The following is a 22217-nucleotide window of genomic DNA, read 5'->3' on the forward strand; positions in this document are numbered from 1 at the left end:
AAGTACAAAATCGAACAAGAACCCTTGTATGGCAGCACACACCTGTAATCCCAGCAAACAAGAGGGTGAAGCAAAAGGATCCTCATTCCGGGACAGCCTGGGCTACATACAGACACCCTGTCTCAAAAGCAACCTGCCATGCATGCTGTAGATGACTGAGCAGTTAAAGGCACTTGCTTGCACAGCCTGACAGCTGACATTCAATTCCCCAGTACCCACATAAAGCCAGATGCGCACAGTGGTGCATGCACCTGGAGTTCTTTTGCAGCACTAGGAGGCCCTGGTGTATCCATACTCACTCTGTCTCTTAAGAAAGCTAGCAACCTGCCCGTAAGAGCGTCTATGAGTAAAACTGAAAGTCTACAGAAAATTAAGAGTAAATGAAAATGCTTACTTGTCAGGATTTTCTTTGGGTGCAGGAAATGACTGGGGATTCACATGAGCCAATGTAATGAATTCATTCTTCTCCAAGCTTCCAACCAGAATGCGAATTTTTGATTCCACCAAGCCCACCCTGAACAAATGCCATTTAATATTAATGAAAATTCTGAAAGTATTAAAAAACTCATGTGCAAATCAAATTTTATAGTAAAAAGGTAATGTAAATATCATATAATTTAAAACACATACCAAGAAAGTTCAACTGACTGGCCTACTTCTCCACAGTAAAATCAAAAGGTTTATGATCTACCCAAAAAGAGTGAACTAGGGGAAAAAGAGAACTAACTAAGGCATACTTCATCCAAACAGGAAGCGTATAAAACATATCCCAACATATTTAAAAGAGAAATTAACAACGTAATAAATCCAAACAACTCTAAACACACAGTCAATAAATGATGTGGATCATTATAAAGCAAACACAGAATGGTAACTGGACAGATTCCCAAGCGCTTCTTCCATCACTAGAAAACAAGTTCCATTTAGAAACAAGTCACAGCATAGTGGGTATTTTAAGCACATCTTCCCGTTTCCTTCTGTATTGTGGCTATCTGATTCATTTGGAAGTGAACTTTGATAAAATCTGATTTTACTACTCACCATTCTAGGCGTTGTTTTTCCGTTGGTGCACTTGCTAGAAGTACAATATAATGCCTTGGAAGATAAAGACAACATGCTATTTATTTTATTTACTTGGCTGTGCTGGATATTAAACCATAATGTAACAAGATTCACCAACATCAAGCTATAGACCAGCATTAATCTAGGAAGTTGAGCTGTGAGCCCGTACACACCTATGCCACCCTGTCACAGGAACTAAGATCTGCCTGCTCCCGACTACTAGCAAGTGGGAGTTTGGGGGGGACTATGAAGATTTGTGGAAAAAGCAGCTAAATGCAAAAAGGCTGAGCAAGCATGAACTGATAATTTTATTCAACACTCCACTGGCATATTCAACCTCTAAAATTAAAGAGAGTCTCAAGGAAATATCTAGCAAAAAAAAAGTCTTTTAATAGGAGATAAACAAGATCATTAACACATGTATGACAACTAAGATCAAACGTTAAACATGTTGTGCTTTGAGGTTATTACTAAGTGAGACTGACAACTAAATTAAATGCTGATGTCAGAGCCTATACCCCAGCAAAGATAGGATAAATTTCTGAAACAGAGACATTATTATTCTGGGTTAAAGAAATTTAATGCCTGCCGGGCATAGTAGCGCATGCCTTTAATCCTAGCACTCGGGAGGCACAGGTAGGATTGCTGAGGATTCAAGACCACCTTGAGACTACACAGTGAAATCCAGGTCAGCCTAGGCTAGAGTGAGAACCTACCTGGAGGGAGGGGGGAAGGAAATGTAATTTCTATTCAGAATTCAATCTCATACAAAATAGAGAAAAATTTTTACTTCAGAAAATTGCATCCTAATGAAATATCTATTTCTGTGTATCTAAAAATGACTACACATAAAAAACCTGCTACATAATTCATTGTTCTCACACTAATACGAGTCTAGTGGAACAGATCTTTCCAAATACTAATCCTAACTTCATAAGAGGAACTTTACCTTAAAAGGCAAACCAGCATCATTACCTAGTACACATACTAGTTTGGAAAGTGACATTATAATTAACATCTTACTCTTCCTGAAGTTTGAAAGCTTTCAGATCTCTCTTATATTGTGCAATTGATGCATTAAAAAATACAATCACAGATTCCCCTAACATCCTTCCACTTAAAAGATTTATCTAGGGCTGGAGAGATGGCTTAGTGGTTAAGCGCTTGCCTATGAAGCCTAAGGACCCGGGTTCGAGGCTTGATTCCCCAGGTCCCATGTTAGCCAGATGCACAAGGGGCGCACGCGTCTGGAGTTTATTTGCAGTGGCTGGAAGCCCTGGCGCGCCCATTCTCTCTCTCTCTCTCTCTATTTGCCTCTTTCTCTGTCACTCTCAAATAAATAAATAAAAATGAACAAAAAAAATTAAAAAAAAAGATTTATCTAGGCTATTTTTAAAAAGGTTAATGAAAATCTAACAAATTTAAGCATCTTTTAAATCATACTCCTTTAAAAAAAAGTCCCCCAATTTAAAAGTTATAATTCTTAATACCTCAGCAACTAAGTCTCATTCCCTCTTAAAATGAAAGAGTACTTTTCTTGCTGGCAGAAGTATTTCAAGTACTTAACAAAGTTAACTTCCAAAAGCTGTATTTCTAAAATTAAGCAGAGGAAAGTATACAAAAAAGCATGATTTATCTAACTGTATAAATGTGGTCTGTGGTGTATATATGTGAAAACATGGAAACACCTACACAAAACATGTAGTCCAAATCCAAAGAAACATATACTTTCTTTCCCATTTGTTCAGCATTAGCTAAAAGAAGCCAAATGTACAGACTAATCATCACATAAAAACACTAAAAGTTCATGCAGCTTATGTACTCATACTAGGTGCCCTAAATTAAATTAAAAACCTTAACTCAATATACTCAATAACTTGACTCCTAGGTAACTGAGCCACGTTTTTTTTTTTAAAAAAAAAAAGGCAAACTAATTTTGAAACATGAAATAAAAAGAGATGAGACCGAACTCTGACAGCAGACAACCAAGCATGCAAATGCCACACTGTCTGGGCTTTATACAACACAGCATTGAAAACTTTTCATCACATTGTTCAAATGTATTTTTAGCCAGGTGTGGTGGGTGCATGTCTTTAATCCCAGCATTTGGGAGGCAGAGGTATAAGGACTGCCATGAATTCCTACTACACAGTGAATTCTAGGTCAGCCTGGGCTAGAGCAAGATACTACCTTGAAAAAGCAAACAAACAAAACACTTCCCAAATTATTGCTGTGATCCGGTCTTTCACTTTATAGCCCAGACTGGCCAAACCCTTGATCCTCCTGTCTCCCCCTCAAGTGCAGGATTATAGGTATGTATTACCAAGCCCGGCCACAACAAAGTATTAGATTCCCTTCTTCCCCATAAAACTGATACTGTCTCCTGTATGCATGTGTGGAATTCGGAGAACAACCTCCTTTAGTTTTGGGGCCTCTCACTTGCTGAGCGCTCACCAGAGTGGCTGGTGGCCAGCAAGCTCCAGGAATCACAGGTACACAACACCATGGCATGACATTTTAATGAAGGCTCCATGCATGGAGCTGTCTCTCTAGCTACAAATGTGAATCTGTAATAACAGCCTGAGCTTTCACAAAGAAATTCAGCACAAGACTTCTCACTACAAAGACAAGAAATACCTCAACATGATTCTGTTGGCAATTCAAACTTAAATTTTTGAAGCCCACAGATCAAATTTGATTCTTAAAGAAATCCAGCATTTCTTTTTCACTTTAAGTCTCTTCTCTGCATAGTGTTGATGCACAACTGCGTGTATCTACATATTTAATGGGGCTTATACAAGTATTTACAGTGAGGATAAAATTTTTATGCAAACACATTTAGGCAAATTTGATGTAACAATTAAGTTTAATAGAAACAAGCCAAAATGTTTTGTGAGTCATTAGAAAAACAAAGACATTCAAGAATTTAAAAACCCTACCTTCATCACCTAAATATTGGCATTATAAAAAAAAAAAAACCAACCAACCAGAATTGAGCCGGGCGTGGCGGCGCACATCTTTAATCCCAGCACTCAGGAGGCAGAGATAGGAGGATCACTGTGAGTTTGAAGCCACCCTGAGTCTACATAGTGAATTCCAGTGGGCCAGTGAGATCCTACCTCAAAAAACAAGAGGAAGAAAAAAAAAAAAAAAACAGAATTGGTATTCAATTTCCAAGGCCACTATCAGCACAGCAAACATGAATGTTTGTAGATGACTCTGCTTAAATAAAATTATGGGCTCCCCATTTCACAGCTGCCATGCATCAGCTGACTCAACAACTCCGAGACTCAAGTTAATGCAATTTGTCATTACCTTTTCCCCAAACTTAGACTAGCACAGGCAAGCTTCAAATTTATGATATATACTGAAAGAATTAAAATCTCAAGTCCTAAGAACACTTCAATTTGGTTACTACAGAAAGGAAGGAAGAGAAAATGCATTTACATATAGGTTTCCTAGCCATTAGATCCTCAAGACTTTCTCTGGAGAGATCACAGCTTAGATAAAGCAATTATGGGAGGAACCTCTTATTTATAAAAATAAAGAGGGCTGGAGATGGCTTAGTGGTTAAGACATTTGTCTGCAAAGCCAAAGGACCTAGGTTCAATTCCCCAGGTCCCAGGTAATGCAGATGTACAAGGTGGCTCATGTGTCCGGAGTCTGTTTGCAGCAGCTGGAGGCCCTGGCAAGCCCATTCTATCTGCCTCTCTTTTTCTCAAATAAATAAATGAGTTAGTTAACTATTTAAATTTTTTAAAAGATCTTCTGAGATTAAGTCTCATGTAGCCCAGGCTGGCCTCTCATTCACTATGTGGCTGAGGCTGACCTTGAGATCCTAGGACTGCAGGCATGTTTTGCCACAGCATTTTAAGGCTAAGCTGTTATGCCCCTTATTTAATATCTTACATTTCAATTTAATATCTTACATTTCAACTTCCCATTTCATTTCATTTCCTAGTGAAAGGTAATGCCTAGAGTGAGTATTACATTTTCTAATGTCAATCACCCATTACTAATTTACTCACTTGAGTAAAAAATCTTAAAGGGAGAAAGAATAACTCCTTTGAAGTAAAAATTTGACAGAGCAGGGATGAAGAGATGGTTTTGTGGTCAAGGTGTTTGCCTACAAAGCCACAGGACCCAGGTTCAACTCCTCACAACCCACATAAGCCAGATACACAAAGTGGTACATGTGTCTGGAGTTCATTTGCAGTTGCTGAAGGCCCTGATGTACCCATTCTCTCTCTCTCTCTCTCTCCCTCTTTCTCAAATAAATAAAAACACTTTTTAAAAAATTGACAGAACAATACTATTCCTCTCACAAGGTGAAATGACACTGTCCTTTGGACCTTGAGTTTGATATTCAGACAAATGAAATTTCCTGAATGATTTCCAAGAATGGCAAGTGTATTTCTCACAACTTTAAATATAGCAAATTAAAATGTTTTCAGGACATGCTTACAAGAAAACTGTGAATTCCAATTCAATTGTACATCCAATCTTTGCAGGTATTTCATGTATTTTTAAGTTAAAAAGAAGATAGCCGGGTATGGTGGCAAACTTTTAATCCCAGTGCTCAGAAGGCAGAGACATGGAGGACGGCCATGAGTTTGAGGCCACCTTGAGACTACAGAGTGAATTCTAGGTCAGCCTGGGCTAGAGGGAGACCCTATCTTGGGGAAAAAGGAAAAAAAAAAACTTCAAATTTATGAATAGCTTCAAATGCCCAACAAGTGTTATTACTGTACCTTTAAAAGGGACATTTTGGGGGGCTGGAGAGATGGCTTAGCGGTTAAGCACTTGCCTATGAGGCCAAAGGACCCCAGTTCGAGTCTCAATTCCCCAGGTCCCATGTAAGCCAGATGCACAAGGCGGGGCATGAATCTGGAGTTCATTTGCAGTGGCTGGAGGCCCTGGCGTGCCCATTCTCTATCTATCTGCCGCTTTCTCTCTCTGTCGCTCTCAAATAAATAAATTAATATTAATTTTAAAAAAGGGACATTTTTGCAGAACAGTTAAATCTTAAGTTTTTCCAGAACACTTAGATCTGACTGCTTCAAGACTCAGAAAAAATATCAGTTATCTTTTTGCCAGCCAAAGACCTTGTACGTACAATCTAGCAAAGACTGAAGTATGAAAACATTTAAAAAATCATAAACATGCCTTCAAACAACAAAGTTCTAATGTCAATATATTCAGATGAAACGGCTGTAGGAAGGTCTATTCAGTTCCTACACCCTCTTCCTAACACTTCAAACAGCCTTTCTTTTCATGTCCACCACCAAGGACATCTAGGGAAAAGAAAAAAACTCAAGAATTGAGGATGTTGGTATGTTTCATTAAAACCTTTATTCTTTCCCTTATTATGTCTCATATAGGGCAGGTTTAACGTAGCAGTATATATATGTTTATTAAGTGTATCGAAATACAGAATTATCAAACAGAAAGCAAATTTATGGGGAATAAGTAATAAAACAAAAGCATTCCAAGACTATGCTACTTAAACTTGTGCTAACAAGAGTCCTCCTGGAGCACACGCTGAAGCCGCTCCGTCACCACCTCCTCATGCAACATGCAGAAACAAAACACAGAGACACCATGGAGGTCACCATTCTTACTTTTAATCAGGGGGGAAACCATGAAGTAATCTTGCTTATATTATTATAACAAAACACAATCCAACACAAGAGCAAATGGTCAGGAAAGTTTCAAGCATTAAAGAAAAAAATTTAAGTAGGACTTTAGTAAATTTTCAGCCCAGGGCAAATAAAAGTTCGAGTCCATGTTTTATTTTTTAATTAAGATTTATTATAACTTACATTTTTCATCAAACCAACACAATTAATAAGGCTTTTGACCTCTACTAAGGTACTAAACCATTATATTAAAACCATTAATCAAAATCATTATATCCACTTAAATCCCAAGAAAACTACAAAAATATTTCAAGGGGCTTAACAATGGCATAAATGGTAGATCAATAATGTGCTGTAATTATTGAAAACATCTTATCAGTGACATTTTATTCGCCTTACTTATGCTTTCAAAAGGATCTTGAGCTTTTGGAATTGCATGTAATTAGGATTTTTAGCAGAAAATCTTAACTACAGATTTTTAACAACTGACCCACTTGATCAGGTCTACACATTTGCTGCTCTGATCAGAAATGACAGACTCTGACTAGGACTGATGCTGCCGCAGACAGAGTTCAGGTAGGTCAAGCATCTCAAGTGTGGGGTGAGGGTCACTAAAATTGTTAATTCCTTGGTGAGAGGAAGTAACATTCTACACTCTGAAGGGGAAATGCAAAGCTGCACTAATCTATCAAGAAAAGGTGTAATACACATTACTGTTAAACCATCAACTGAGAGCATCATGTCTGACATGCCTAAAATACATAGTTGTACTTGCGAAAGGACGTCATATGCACTACTGTTAAACCACCACTTAAGAGCAACAGGTCTGACATGCCTTAAATACATACTTGTACTTCTGAAAGAAGTTTGGAGCTTCAAAAAGTTTGGACCACTCTGCCTTACTCAGCAAAATTTCATCTGTGATAGCAAGACCTAAATTAAAAACACAGTAGAGTGTTTGTATACTTCTGCCCAGCAATGTAGAGTTTTAAATAATCTTAAACACATACCACATGCATTCACTATATTCCTAAAATAGTACCTTTTACAAAGAAACTTTAGTTCATAGCCTTAGAGCATATTTGTATATACACTCATTTCAAAAAAGCAGGCAATTCCTTGAGAGCCACACTTTCTGGTAAAGTGCCATTATTATACAATGTCATGTTTAGAAACCTTGTTCAAAACTGAAGCTCAAAAACAAGAAAAAAAAAAAAACACCTGAAGCTCTGTGGTTAATTAATAAAGAAAAATTCCCACATGCTTCCTTTCTTGTTTTTCTCAAATCAAATTAGCAGCTATTTCTAAAGCATGTCCTTTTGCATAAAAGAAAAGCTTTTCTTAGTGTCCTGGATGGCTTCCAGCCACATCAAGCCTATTCCAACATTCCTTCAAGAGCCAGGTGTGGTGGCACACGCCTTTAATCCCAGCACTCGGGAGGCAGAGGCAGGAGGATCACCATGAGTTCGAGGCCACCCTGAGACTACATAGTGAATTCCAGGTCAGCCTGTGCTAGAGTGAGACCCTACCTCAAAAAACAAAACAAACAAAAAAAGCCCCCCAAAAACCAACATTCCTCAAAGACCAAATGGCAGTAGCAATACTATTAAGTTTATGATCAAACTGGGGTGCAACATCAAAGATCTCAAATAAAGAGCTTGGTTCCAGTCCTGCTTAACGTCCTTTAGTAGGAGCACCAAGCCTGCTGAACACCCCTCTTTGTTACCCAGCGGAAAACAGGCATTGCACTAAAACATCTCAGAAAGGCCTACTTTTGAGTGCTGGCTAATCTTCCAACATACACACAAAAATAAATTGCCTTAAAAGAAATTTTTAGTCAACTCCCAAATATCAAATAAAGCAGGGCAAATCTCACTTTTGAGAACTGCTTCATCAATGAACTCCCATGGCTAGCTAACGGGGAGTGTACAACAGTAGGCAATCCTTCCTGTATAAAGGAGAGCATAAGCATGAACACTTACCTTGTTTAAACTCCTCAACCATGACCATCCGTGTGGAAACGGACACATTGTACGTGGAGTTCTGTTGTGGGTATGCTGGTGTAATTATAGGCATAAGATGGTACCTATCACTGGGGTTTACCTACATACAACAACAGCCAATCAGTTTCTTCAAGTACATATGCAATAGACACTTGGACTTTTTACCCCTTGTTAACCGAACCAATGATTAAATTTTATTTCATTCATAGCTGGAGTTGAGAAAGAAAAATTATGTAAGGAGATAATTGTGTTCATAGACTTCTTTACAGAACCAAAGACCTAGTCTAATCTGCCAGTCTGTCTTGAATGATTTTGGGTATGGTTATTTGACAATCTTACTATGTGTACCTGATGAGCAAGAGACAAAGGAGAAAAGCTCTGTAGAAATCTACATTTTTCTTTATCCAAGACAGGCAGAGACAGGGATGCCCACACAATTATACTTCAAAGAATTGTCATATTCAATTTTTCAACCTTCAACTTATAAAAAGTTCAAAGTTTATTAATATATGATGAAACTATATTTGCTAAATTGATGTCATTTTAAGTGATAAAGAAATGATTTAAGATATTAAACTGCATACTGTCTAATTTCCACCAAGAAAAACAGTAAACTCACACCTTCCTTCCCTTAAATACTTGGAAACACTTAGAAAACGAAAAATCACACCTTGATGCAGGGTTCAATAGAAGCTTTCAGTATTGTAATACAATGACTTAATTTAGGAAAATTTCAATTTACAACCCTAGAAAAAGTCTTGCTCAAATCTTAATTTCTTTTCTCAGTTACTAAAGTTCTTAGTCCTAACATCTAAAAAGCATAAACAATAAATGTCTTAACTTCCAAGAAATGAAATGGAAGCTCTTCTTGAACTCACCCATGTTTTTGTCCTCTCTGAAGTAACTAAACCAATTTTTGCAACACATCATGGTTACTAGAATGACACTGCTTAGAAGCTACCTGTCACATACAGACACTAAGTCACAGCTTCTCTACAACAATCCAATTTTAACAATATTTAAATCAAATAAAAAAAAAACAGGGATTTTTAGTATCCTTTTATTTTGTTAAGAACAAATGCCCACACAACTGAGGACTTACAAGGTAGTTCTATATAGAATTAAAGTCTTAGTGAAATTTGTATTAACTGTGTACAATTAAATGTGGTTTACAGGACACATCATTATGCTTCTCACATCAGATGATTATAGATGAGGTTAGCTAGAAGAGAGTGCAACACAGCTTTGTCCCACTCATCTGTGAAAAACTGGGAAGTCTCCTTGGAGCTTATACAGATGACCTTTACTCGTTATTTACAGTGTGAATTTGTAGGGGAAAAAATAATACACTAACCCTTGGGTCCCATACAGGCAAATTAAGATTGCATTCTTCAGGCTGTTTCAAAAGCACTGGATTTGGCCATTCCCTGTTTAAAAAGAGTGTAGCACTTGATAAGACTACTGGATATCACCATCTATACGAACTTCTTACAACATACAGCAATTGTGAATGTGATGCTTCTTTGTTCACTTTGGCATACATAACCTCTCATTCCTGTCTGCTGATGTAAGACTACTGGAATGATCTTTCCTCCATAAACTCCAACCCTTTGATAGCTTTATCAAACTGACGCCAAAATCTTCTCTGCTGCTCAAAGCACTAAGAAGCACCATCAAGACATCTAACATGTTTTCAGCCTTGAACAGGATAAATGCCCTTTACAGAGAAAAATCCTATCTTCACACTAGTTCCATCCAAAGACATATGAGAATAGTCGCAGCGCTAAGAATAAATATAAAGATCAATTAGGATAAATTTTCTGCATTGCATGACTTCTGTTATTTCTGTCAGTAATGGAGATTAGAAACAAAAGTTGTGACCAGCCAACTAATCATGTTTTCTTAATAAAAACATTATTTGTTTTTTTATGTGTTGCCTTCAGAGAAATTCTGATGTTCTTTAATTATACCACACCTTATTATATAACTAAAAATGTGCTATCATATTGCAATTTAGCAGAATATGTATTGTAAAGGGTGTCAGGGCTATAAATTGTATCCAGTAACTCTTTCATAAAATTATTAGAAAAGAACTTTTTGTTGTTGTTGTTGCTGGTAGAAGGAAAAGAGTAGGTAAGAACAAGGAAGATTAACCCTTGGAACTCTTGAGGTCTAGACAACTATCATGGAACACCAGTAATCTTGAACTCTGCTTAAAAGAAAGTAAGACTAACAAAGGTAGACATCTTGAAATGAAGACATTAGCAAATCTTTTTTCATGGGTTAGTGACTGATCTCAAAAGACCTGGCAACTATACTCATTCAGTCACTTAATAACTTTAAAAACATTTTACAAAAGTGACATTTTAAATATTTTGCCAAGGAAAATTGGAAAGGCAAAAGCAAAAGGCAAAAAACAACCACAGGAATAAAGGCCTATGAGAAGCAGTTTAAGAGTGAAAGTGGTAGTGTATATAAACTTTATCCAAAAGTAACTGATATGCCCAAACATTTAATAAACTGGATTCTAACAAACATTACAGTAGCTAGAATTTAAAGTTTATTAGAGGACAGGGTGATGCAGGTCAGCACAAGCAAAGTCTGCCTATTGAAACTGGCCTAGCTAGGGAAAGACCTGGACTTAGGTCTGCCATCTTCTTCACTGTGATATCTCAATATTAAGTGGCTATATCCTGAGGTAAGGTAGTTAGTCAGGTTTTCTTTGTTGTTAGTATTTTGTATTTCTTTTTTGGTGGTACTGTAGATTGAACCCAAGGACTCATGCATGCTAGGCAAGCATTCTACCACTGAGCTATACCCACAAACTAAAACTTGAATCTGAAACCAGCTGCAGAAATGTCATAGAAATAAGACTAAACTTCAGTGTCTACAACCAAGTTTATTGTAATATAATCTAAAAACATACCATTTAGAAAATACCAAGAAAAATTTATGTACAAGAGTTGATGCTATTGCATTTGGATAAAGCTGGCAAGTTCTTGCTACTAGCATTGCCCAGGAAACACCACCGAGGAAACCTAATATATTGGAATAGATGTTGTGCCCTGTTGATAAGGGAAAAGCAGAAAGTTCAGTCAGTGTTGAAAAAAACATTTAAATGTGTTTAATAAGCTAGGAAACAAATTCTGAACTCACGTTTGGCCCACAGTTTGATAGCTCTCAGAGTTAACCTGAAGTTGTCAATGTTTGGTACTAGGTGTAAGATTTCATCAGTTACCCTGCAACCTGACCAATAGGAGTGAAAGAAACAGAGTATTACATTATTAAAAGTATGACAAAAAAAAAAAGAAAAAAATGTGTAACAACAATACTACTAAATTTTCTCAGACTGACATCAAATTAAAAATATGGTATATATAGCACTCCTAGGCATATATCCAAAGGACTCATCTCATTTCCTTAGAAGTACGTGCTCAACCATGTTTATTGCTGCTCAATTTATAATAGCTGGGAAATGGAACCAGCCTAGATGTCCCTCAACTGATGAGTGGATAATGAAGATGTGGCACATTTATACAATGGAGTTCTACTCAGCGGTAAAGAAAAATGAAGTTATGAAATTTGCAGAAAAATGGATGGACCTGGAAAGGATTATACTAAGTGAGGTAACCCAGGCCCAGAAAGCCAAGCGCCACATGTTCTCTCTCATATGTGGATCCTAGCTACAGATGATTGGGCTTCTGCGTGAGAACGAAAATACTTAGTAGCAGAGGCCAGTAAGTTAAAAAGGAGACATAAAGGGAAGAGAAAGGAAGGGAGGAGGATACTTAATAGGTTGATATTGTATATATGTAATTACAATGATTGTAATGGGGAGGTAGTATGATGGAGAATGGAATTTCAAATGGGAAAGTGGGGGGTGGGGAGGTAGGGAAGTTACATGGGATATATTTTATAATCATGGAAAATGTTAATAAAAATTTAAAAATTTTTTTTGAATAAATAAATAAATATATATATGGTATAATGAGTAATGTGATTACAATAAATGGGCAACAAATATAAATTCTAAAGCAAGTTTCCCAAGAATTGTCCAACCGCATGGATAGTAAAGATAAACCCAACACAAAAGCTGTTTTGTTTAGATTTTTTAAAAGCCTATGTCAACTTAACTGATAGAATTATCAAGATCACAATTAACTAAGGCTACACAATTAAAACTACTCAGTAGCAACAGAAAACAAATGTCAAGCCTTTTTCTCTGAAAAGCACACCATGGGCTGGGGCATACCATGAGCTCAGCACTTAAAGGCACTAGCTTGGAAAGCCTGACAAACTAGGTACCCAACATAAAGCCAAGATGCATAAAGCACACCATGTTAATAAGAATGAAAAAAAATATAGGTGTCAATAAGTATAATATACTACCAGACACTTCTCAGTAGTCTACTAGGTATAACATGTATTTTATTATATTCCTTAGCAAAATTGCTACATAAATCTTCATTACAAAATATGATGAAAAACACTAACTACGCACAAAAGGAAGCAGGCTCTTGACATACCATTAAGACTTCTTATGCATCGTATATCTAAATTTTTAAGGAGACTGTCATCTCGTAGGTCCAAATCTTCTGGAATAGTCTGCAGTGCTAATCTTGCAAACAAAATATCAATCTAAAACAAAAACAAAACTTAACATTCCATATATGTCAAATTACATATTAAGACATTTCTACAAAACAATTCTACTTAGTAGAAGGACCTCCTGAATGCTGGGACTAAAGGCATGTGCCACCATGCCCAGAAAGGGTTTTTTTTTTTTTAATTTTATTTATCTATTTATTTATTTACCTACTTATTTTTTCTTCTTTTTTTAGAATATATTTTATGTATTTGAGAAAGAGGTAAGACAGGGAGAGAATGGGAACACCAGGGCCTCCAGCCATTGCAAACAAATTCCAGATGCATGTGCCACTTTGTGCAGCTGTCCTACATGGGTCCTAGAGAACTGAACCAGGATTCTTTCACTTTGCAGGCAAATGCCTTAACTGCTAAGCCATCTCTCCAGCCCTACTTACTTACTTATGAGAGAGAATGAACGAATATGGGCGTGCCAGGGACTATAAACCACTACAAATGAACTCCAGACATGGGCCACCCTATGCGTCTGGCTTCTGTGGGTTCTGGGGAGTCAAAAGTGGGTCCCTTAGACTTGGTAGGTAAAAGCACCTCTAAGCCATTCCCCCAGCCCTCTAGTACCTCTTCTTCTTTTTTGTAGGGTCTCACTGTAGCCCATGCTGACCTGGAATTCACTCTGTAATTTCAGAGTGGCCTCAAATTCCCACCTCAGCCTCCCAAGTGGCGAGTAATATTAAAGGCATGTGCCACCATGCCCAGCTATCATTTCTTTAAAATTTGCCAGTGTGATGGTGCACACCTTTAATCCCAGCACTCAGGAGGTAGAGGTAGGGTGATTGCCATGAGTTCAAAGCCACCCTGAGACTACACAGAGAATTCCAGGTCAGCCTGGGCTACAGTGAGACCCTACCTCAAAAAAACTAAAAAGTTTAAAAAATTAAACTTGTCTCAATATCAATTCTGTTCCAATTGCTTTCACTATACATTATAAAAGCAAACTGCTATTTGCAAAAAGACCTGGCTTCATGTCATAGTGAGATTAAAACATTAACTCTGAGAACAAATGTCCAAAGACTATCTCATAGCTGGATTCAGTATGACATTTCACTGCTTCTATGGTAGAGCTTCCACTTTCAGTTGGCATTTAAAAAAAAAAAACACCATAATCTACAAAGTTCTATTTATAACCAACTGAGTAGCTGAGTATGAGTTTAAATAAAATCTTTTACTTCCACTGCTCTAAACACTGTACACTTGAACTAACCCTTACCTCTATCCCATCAAAACACAGTTTGATAACTGGCACAAATGCCTCTTCAACAGCCTGCAAGAAAAGTAAAAAGTTTAGTTTATGAAACTCACATACGTTCATGACAAGTACTTTTCCTTTTTGATTTTTTTTTGAAACAGGCTCTCATGTAGCCCAGGCTGGAACTACACATAGCTGAAGGTAACCTTGAATTTCTGATGGTCTCTCCTCCATCTACCAAGTGCTGGGATTACAAAGGTGCACTATGCTCTGCTTTTATTACTATCAAATGTAATACCTGAAATTGTTTCAACATAATTTAGCGTAACACCAAACACCAAGTAAGTTCTTAGCCAACCAGCTTTTCAAGAATTTAAAACCTTAGGCTAGACTACTAGAAATTTTTTTTTTTCAAGGTAGGGTCTCATTCTAGCCCAGGCTGATCTAGAACTCACTATGCAGTCTCAGAGTGGCCTTGAACTCACAGTGAGTGCTGGGATTAAAGGCATGCGCCACCAGACCCAGCTACTAGCACATTTTGCTTCTTTCAATTTCCTAATATGCAAGTTCAAAAATTTGTTATTTTTTTGTTTGTTTGTTTTTTCAAGGTAGGGTTTCACTGGAACCCAGGCTGACCTAGAGTTTACTATGTAGTCTCATGGTGGCCTCAAATGCACTGTGATCCTAACCTCTGCCTCTAAGAGCTTGAATTAAATGAAGGTGTACACTACCACACCAGGCTAGATTTGTGATTTTATGTTTTCTGTGAAATACACATCAAGTGTTTAGAAGCACCTGGCACATTACAACAGCTCAATAAACGAGGGATCTACCACAAAATTCACTGAATGATTGTTTTTGTTTTTCTAGCCACACTGACCTGTAAGTCACTCTGTGGTCCTAGGCTGGCTGGCCTCGTACTCACAGTCCTTCTCCTACCTCTGCCTCCCAAGTGCTGGGACTAAAGGCATGTGTCACCATGATGCCCAGCCGTAGATTAATTTTTTTGTTTTGTTTTGTTTTTTGAGGTAGCATCTTGCTATAGCCCAGGTAACCTGGAACTCACTGTGTAGCCTCAGGCTGTCCTCAAACTCACAGCAATCCTCCTACCTCTGACTCCTGAGTCTGGGATTAAATGAATTTTTGTAACTCCTTCCCTCTCACCCCCAACAATTACATACTCTTAAGTCTTTTACTTCTTCTTGTGATTTCAACTTATCGTAGAAAGATGTGAAAAAGTCACTTCGATCAACATGTCTTGGTGCAACACACAACGCATCTATATCAGCACCTTAAAAAAAAAATCAATCCCATCAAACAGTCAATTATGAGAAAATTCTTTTGGATCTTATCAGGGCAAGATCTTCATGTTAAGAATATGTGGGGGGGGGGCATGGAGGAATGGAGCAATGTCTCAGAGGTTAAAGGCACTTGTTTGCAATGCCTGATGGCTTAGGTTCAATTTCCAAGAACCCATATAAAGGCAGATACACAGAGTGGCACATGCATGCATCTGGAGTTTTTGTAGCAGCAACAAGCTCTGGTATACCTATATTCTCTTATCTGCTTACCAAGAATTAATTATGTACATATTAGAAATTTCTTTTTAAAATATTTTTATTTATTTATTTACTAAAGAGAGGAGAGATGGACAAGAGAGAAAAAAATGGGTGAGGCAAGGCCTCTAGTAAGTGCAAAGAAACTACAGACATATGCATCACCTAGCTGACATGGGTACTGGGGAGCTGAACCTGGGTCCTTTAGCTTCACAGGCAAGCACTCTAACTGCTCAGCCATCGCTCTAGCACAAAATATATATTCTTATTATTTTATCTTTGAGAGAAGGAGAAAGACAGGGAGAAAACAGGCATGTCAGAGCCTTTCAGCTGCTGTGAACGAACTCCAGACACATGTTCCTCCTTGTGCGCTTGGCTACATGGGATCTTAACTGCTAAGCCATCTCTCCAGCCCCCAAAATAGTATTTTCTTTTAAGTATTTACCTGAGAGAGGGGAGCAGATAGAGAGCGAATGGGCACGTCAGGGCCTTTAGCCACTGGAAACCAACTCTACACACATGTGCCACCTTGTGCATCTGGCTATATGTAGGAACTAGAGAACCAAACCTGGCACCTCTGGCTTTGCAGGCAAGTAACTTAACTGGTAACCCATCTATCTTTGTAGCCCTCAAAATATGTATTTTTTAAAAATAATGTGTTTAACAGAATACTGTCAAGCTCTAAAAATTTTCTTCCCTCTTAGCAAATATTCACAGTCAACTGGGTTAAGTGTTTGTTAATTCATGGTGTGTATATGTCTGTCTGTCTGTTTTCCAAGGTAGGGTTTCTCTAGCCCAGGCTGACCTCAAACTTACAGCGATCCTCCGACCAGTCTCTCAGTGCTGGGATTAAAAGTGTGCACCCCCACACCTGGCCCATAACCAGCTTTCTTGAATGAAATTAGCAGTTTTCACAGGAGAGTCCCTGCATCTCATTTTTTTGAAACATGACTATGTAGACCACATAGATCTGTTCCTTTTTATGATGTTGACTTAACCCTCTTATTTAAAAAGTCTCCAATTCAAACGTATGAAGGTAAAAAAAAAAAAAAGGTATTTCTTACTTTTAAGAAATAAATAAGAGCCAGAGAGATGGCTCAGCAGTTAAGGTGCTTGCCTACAAGGCCTAATGACCTGGGTTCAATTCCCTAGTACCCATGTAAAACCAGATGTACAAAGAGGCACATGCATCTGGAATTTGCTCACAATGGCAGGAGACCCTGGTGTGCCCATTCTCTGTCTCTCTTCTTTCTTCTTGCAAATAAATAAATAAAACTATTTTTTAAAAAAAGAAGTAAGTAAGGTGAAAATTAAGAACTTAGTTCACAACTTGGTAAGGAAATACTTCAAAAAATGTTCTTTGTCATGGTAGCATTCTTATTTTGATTTCTTTCCATAGGAAAAAAATGTAAATAAAATATCCAACATTATCATCAGTGGTAAAAGATATTCAACGGTTTGGTTTTGCCAAGCTGCAATTTATAATTATCTTTTAAAGTTCTGAGAAAAATAGTATCACAAGATTTGCTTAAAGCCTTAACTTATTTTGGTTTTAATTTCCAGAGTAATATTGTTCAGGAGGGAGGAAATGGTACGCAAAGATAACCACTGTATAAAAACACTCTGCAATGGAAATACTCTAGCTCTGAAGTTTCCTATGTAGTTGCCAGTAGATACACGAGTATTCAACAGATAAACTGTGGCTGCAGAGATGGCTGGCTCAGTAGTTAAAGGTGCTTGCTTGCAATATATGATGAACTATTTATTTTACTTCAAGGATTGAAAGCACCATTATACAACCTTTTTATTAATTACTTAGACTCCTCTAAGCACCCTCTACCATGCTAGAAGTTTGAGAGTCACAATAAAATATTATTTTAAAGAAATAAGAGGTACTATTTTCAAGATAAATATTTACCTTTTGTATGTACTCCTAATCTGTAAGATCCAAAGGTAAAAATTTTTCCTCCAACATTTTCAATTACAGATTGTGGAAGATTCTGTTGGAACAAAGCAATGGCTGTCAGCACAGCACCTGGGAAGTGACTTCAAATAGCACACTGCACCTTCATTTACTTGACACGGGGTCTTGAGAGCTTGTCTGGAGGTTCTAGCAGGGGAGCGCAGCTACTTGTACACCCTTCACCAGAGACTGCTCCTCCTCCTCTACTCAGGGAACAGTGTCCTCTTTGACCAAGCATGCAGCTTCAAGAGGGACGCACATGGAGTGGTAAGGAAGGAAGGGGACACTGGCCTAGCCAGCCAGATCAGCCAAATCAACCCTGGCAATCAATGGGATGACAGATGTCACAGTCAGATTGCCCTCACATACTGACACAGGGTGTTACTATGTATCCCATACTGGTATCAAACTCATAATCCTACTGCCTCAGCCTCCCAAGTGCTGGGATTATAAATTTGCTTTTGATACTATACAAAGGGGCACAAGTGGGAATCCAAGCTAGAAGGATCACGTGAGCAGGAGCTGCTTAGATAACATAACCAGACCCTGTCTCAAAACAAACAAACAAAAGATTACAGTGTACATATATGTAGGAAATACTCAATCACAGATTTGTAAGTATTAAAAACATACCAACATCTAACAGTGCTGATGAATGAAAACAAATATGATGAAGAAAAATATCAGCCCTTCATCAAGCAATGTAATTTGAAATCAAAGCCATCTTTTCAACTTTCAATAAAATATTCTTTGGTGAAGACTCAAATTCTCCTAAGTATTTGTCACAATTCTGGAAAGCAATACAAAAATACTTCTAGGAGATCCTGTGATGGGTCTACTGCTGGAATCCCTTTAATTTCAGGACATCCCTAAGCACTCCTAGCAGTTAGACTATTACACTGAGTGCTTATAAGCCTGGTCATGAAAATAGCATCTGTTCCAACAAAACAGTTTGAATGAGTGGTAGGACAGATATTTTGTCTCACTTTTTTTCTTCCTTTTAGCCTTCTCATTTCTTTTGTTCTTTTTCTTTTTTAGTTTTTTGAGATAGGGTCTCACTGCAACCCAGGCTCACCTCAAACTCACGGTAATCCTCCTACCCCTGCCTCCCTAGTGATGGGATTAAAGGCATGCGCCACATGACCCACTACCCTTCTCATTTCTTAGAAGCTTCTAGTCAATACCAGAACATAGAAAAGATGTTCTAATACAAAAACATATATGATGTATGTGATGTACTTCACGTTCCAAAACCTTTTTAAAAAGAATACTAACTCTATTACACAGTATGAGGTGTTGCCGAATTCTAGAGAAAATAAGGCCAACTAAGACCTTTAATAAAAATCCAAGAAATACTGAGCCAGGAGTGGTGGTGCACGCCTTTAACCCCAGCACTGGGGAGGCAGAAGTAGGAGGATCGCTGTGAGTTCAAAGCTACCCTGAGACTACACAGTGAATTCCAGGTCAGCCTGAGCTAGAGTGAGACCCTACCTTAAAAAAAAAAAAAAAGGGGGGCAAAATTCAGGGATTTCCTTGTTTTTTTAGAATGAGTTTAATAATCACAATGTAAAATCAACAAATGACATGTAGTTGTTCAATTATTTAAAAAGCAAAGCCACTGATTTTCTTGTATTTAGAAAAAACAACTGGAGGAAGCCCTGCTATTTATTTAAAGGAGACAGCAAGATGTATGAGAAAACAAGCCAACAAAGGGGAAAGTACATTAAAATGCTAATCTGTGTATTTCTCCAGAAAGACTACCCAAATCGTTGGGCAGTCAACAATAGAATTTTTCTGGAGGTATGTAAGCACTCTGTACCTGCACCATGCAATGTAGTAGCCACTACACTTATCATTGCTGAGCACCTGATACGTGAGTAGTGTAACTGAGCGAAGTTTAATTTTACAGTTAGTTTTATTTAAATAGCCACAGGCAGGCCACAGGCAGCTACGTTACTACACCTCCAGATATTGCTGCTAAGACTTGCCAAAATCATTGCAGCCAAGACAGAAGATAACATAATTCAGGCCACAGAAAAAAAACAAACTTTTTACAATAAAGCTATTGTGATAACAGCATTTGTCTACCACAGTCACAGAACTGAAGTCAGGGTTTGAGTCCAGCACTGGGGAAAAATAAATTAGAATAAAAATGTGCTAGGGAAATGGCTCAGTGGTTAAAGGTGCTTCCTTGCAAAGCCTGGGTTCGATTCCCCAGTACTCATACAAAGTAGTGAGCACATGTGTCTTGAGTTTATCTGCAGCATCAAGAGCCTGGAGCACACATGCACTCACTCTTTCTAACTAGGTAACTTAAGGGGAAAAAAAAAAGCCATACAAGCCAGGGGTGGTGGCGCATGCCTTTAATTCCAGCACTCGGGAGGCATAGGTAGGAGGATCAACCTGAGTTCGAGGCCACCCTGAGACTACATAGTGAATTCTAGGTCAGCCTGAGCTAGCAGGAGACCCTACCTTGAAGGAAGGGAAAAAAAAAAAAAAAGCTATACCAACCAAGTGTGCGCCACCACACCCAACTAAGAAAAAACATTTTTAATTGCAATTTCAAGTCTGATTAGCAGATGGTTATATTAATGCATATGTATATATACATACGTACATACATAAGGGGGGGGAGGTAATTTTCCCTCAGAATATTATACATTCTTCTAGCTATATATTAAATCACTATTTCCTGGCAAGAAATGATTCTTCTGCTGTGAAATATATGACAATGTCAGAAGAAATATTTGGCTGTCAAACATGGGGGAGAGGGTCAAGGGAATGAACATGTATCTAAATGGAAAGGAAAGGCTGAGTTTTCTGCCTAGCACCCAATAACCCAAGAACAGCACCCACAAAGGAAAGGGTTATCAGGGGCTGAGGGTACAGCTCAGTTGTTAAGACTGCTTGCCTAGCATGCACAAAGCCCTGAGTTTGATACACAGCACTGCATAAAACATAACTGTAATCTCAGCATTCAAGGTTATCCCATGCTATATAGGGAGTTCAAGGTAAGCCTGACTATGTAAGAGCCTGTCTCAAACAAACAAAAACAATGACCAGAGCTAGAGAGATGGCTCAGCATTTAAAGAACTTGCCTGCAGTGCCAAAGAACCCAGATTTAATTCCCCAGGACTCATGTAAACCAGATGGACAAGGGGTGCACACATCTAGAGTTTGTTGCAGGGGCTGGAGGCCCTGGCCTGCCCATTCTGTCTCTCAAATAAATATTTTAAAAAATAAACAATGATCAGCAATCAATAGAATGAAAGTGTATATATAGGACTGGCAAGCCAGACGTGCTGGCACATGCCTTTAGTCCCAGCACTTGGGAGGCAGAGGTAGGAGGACCGCCACGAGTTCAAGGCCACCCTGAGACTACATAGTGAATTCCAGGTCAGCCTGGGCTAGAGTGAGACCCTACCTCAAAAAGCAAAATAAATAAATAAAAATTAAAAAAACAAAAACACAGGGCTGGGGAGAGCAGTTAAAGGTGCTTGTTTGCAAAGCATGCTGGCCTGGATTCAATCGCTCAGCACCAACATATAAGAGATGTCATCTGGCAAAGTGGGACACACCTCTAATACTAGCTCTAGGGAGGTAGATAGGAAGATTGCTGAGAGTTCAAGGCCAGCCTACACTACAGTGAGACCCTATATCAAAAAAACTAAAATAAATAATAAACTAATAATAAAAAAAAAAAGTTTAAAAGAGGTAATGGCCTGCCCATTAATTTCTACTCTCATTTGTTCATTTGTATGTGTCTCAGATAAATAAATATTTTTTAAATCCATAAAAAAAAACATAGGGCTGGAGAGAGAGATGGCTCAGCAGTTAAGGTGCTTGCTTGTGAAGCCTAAGGAACCAGGTTCAACTCCCCAGTACCCATGTAAACCAGATACACAAAGGGGCACATATGTCTGGAGTTTGTTTGCAGTGGCTACAGGCCTTGGAATGCCCATTCTCTTTCTCTCAAATAAATAAATAAAAATAAAATATCTGTCAAAAAAATGTTTGGATTTGTATGTGAGTTGAGGAAGCTAGGAAGGGACTATGAGGGAGGGAGAAGAGGAGAGGGAAAGAGGAGAAGGCTTGAGTGTAGAGCAGATATGTTAAGTAGAAGGGGAGGGAGAGAGAAGGTGA

At 38.1% G+C, this 22217-nt stretch overlaps 1 protein-coding gene across 3 annotated transcripts in view; it reads right to left on the reverse strand.

Annotated features, from left to right (window-relative positions):
- The window catches only part of Papola (poly(A) polymerase alpha), a 73827-nt gene that overhangs the window by 32804 nt on the left and 18806 nt on the right, over positions 1-22217 (reverse strand). For all 3 annotated transcript variants that reach the window (XM_045153884.1, XM_045153886.1, XM_045153883.1), the window contains exons 4-14: positions 18030-18111; positions 15737-15846; positions 14577-14630; positions 13231-13342; positions 11861-11950; positions 11631-11769; positions 10059-10131; positions 8684-8804; positions 7550-7634; positions 1042-1095; positions 395-514 (exon numbers count right to left, since the gene is read on the reverse strand). In XM_045153884.1, the coding sequence (XP_045009819.1) occupies positions 395-514; positions 1042-1095; positions 7550-7634; positions 8684-8804; positions 10059-10131; positions 11631-11769; positions 11861-11950; positions 13231-13342; positions 14577-14630; positions 15737-15846; positions 18030-18111 (1040 nt within the window). The remainder of the gene's footprint in view (positions 1-394; positions 515-1041; positions 1096-7549; positions 7635-8683; positions 8805-10058; positions 10132-11630; positions 11770-11860; positions 11951-13230; positions 13343-14576; positions 14631-15736; positions 15847-18029; positions 18112-22217) is intronic.

The sequence above is a fragment of the Jaculus jaculus genome, chromosome 7, assembly GCF_020740685.1.
Source record: "Jaculus jaculus isolate mJacJac1 chromosome 7, mJacJac1.mat.Y.cur, whole genome shotgun sequence".
NCBI classification, from domain to species: domain Eukaryota; kingdom Metazoa; phylum Chordata; class Mammalia; order Rodentia; family Dipodidae; genus Jaculus; species Jaculus jaculus.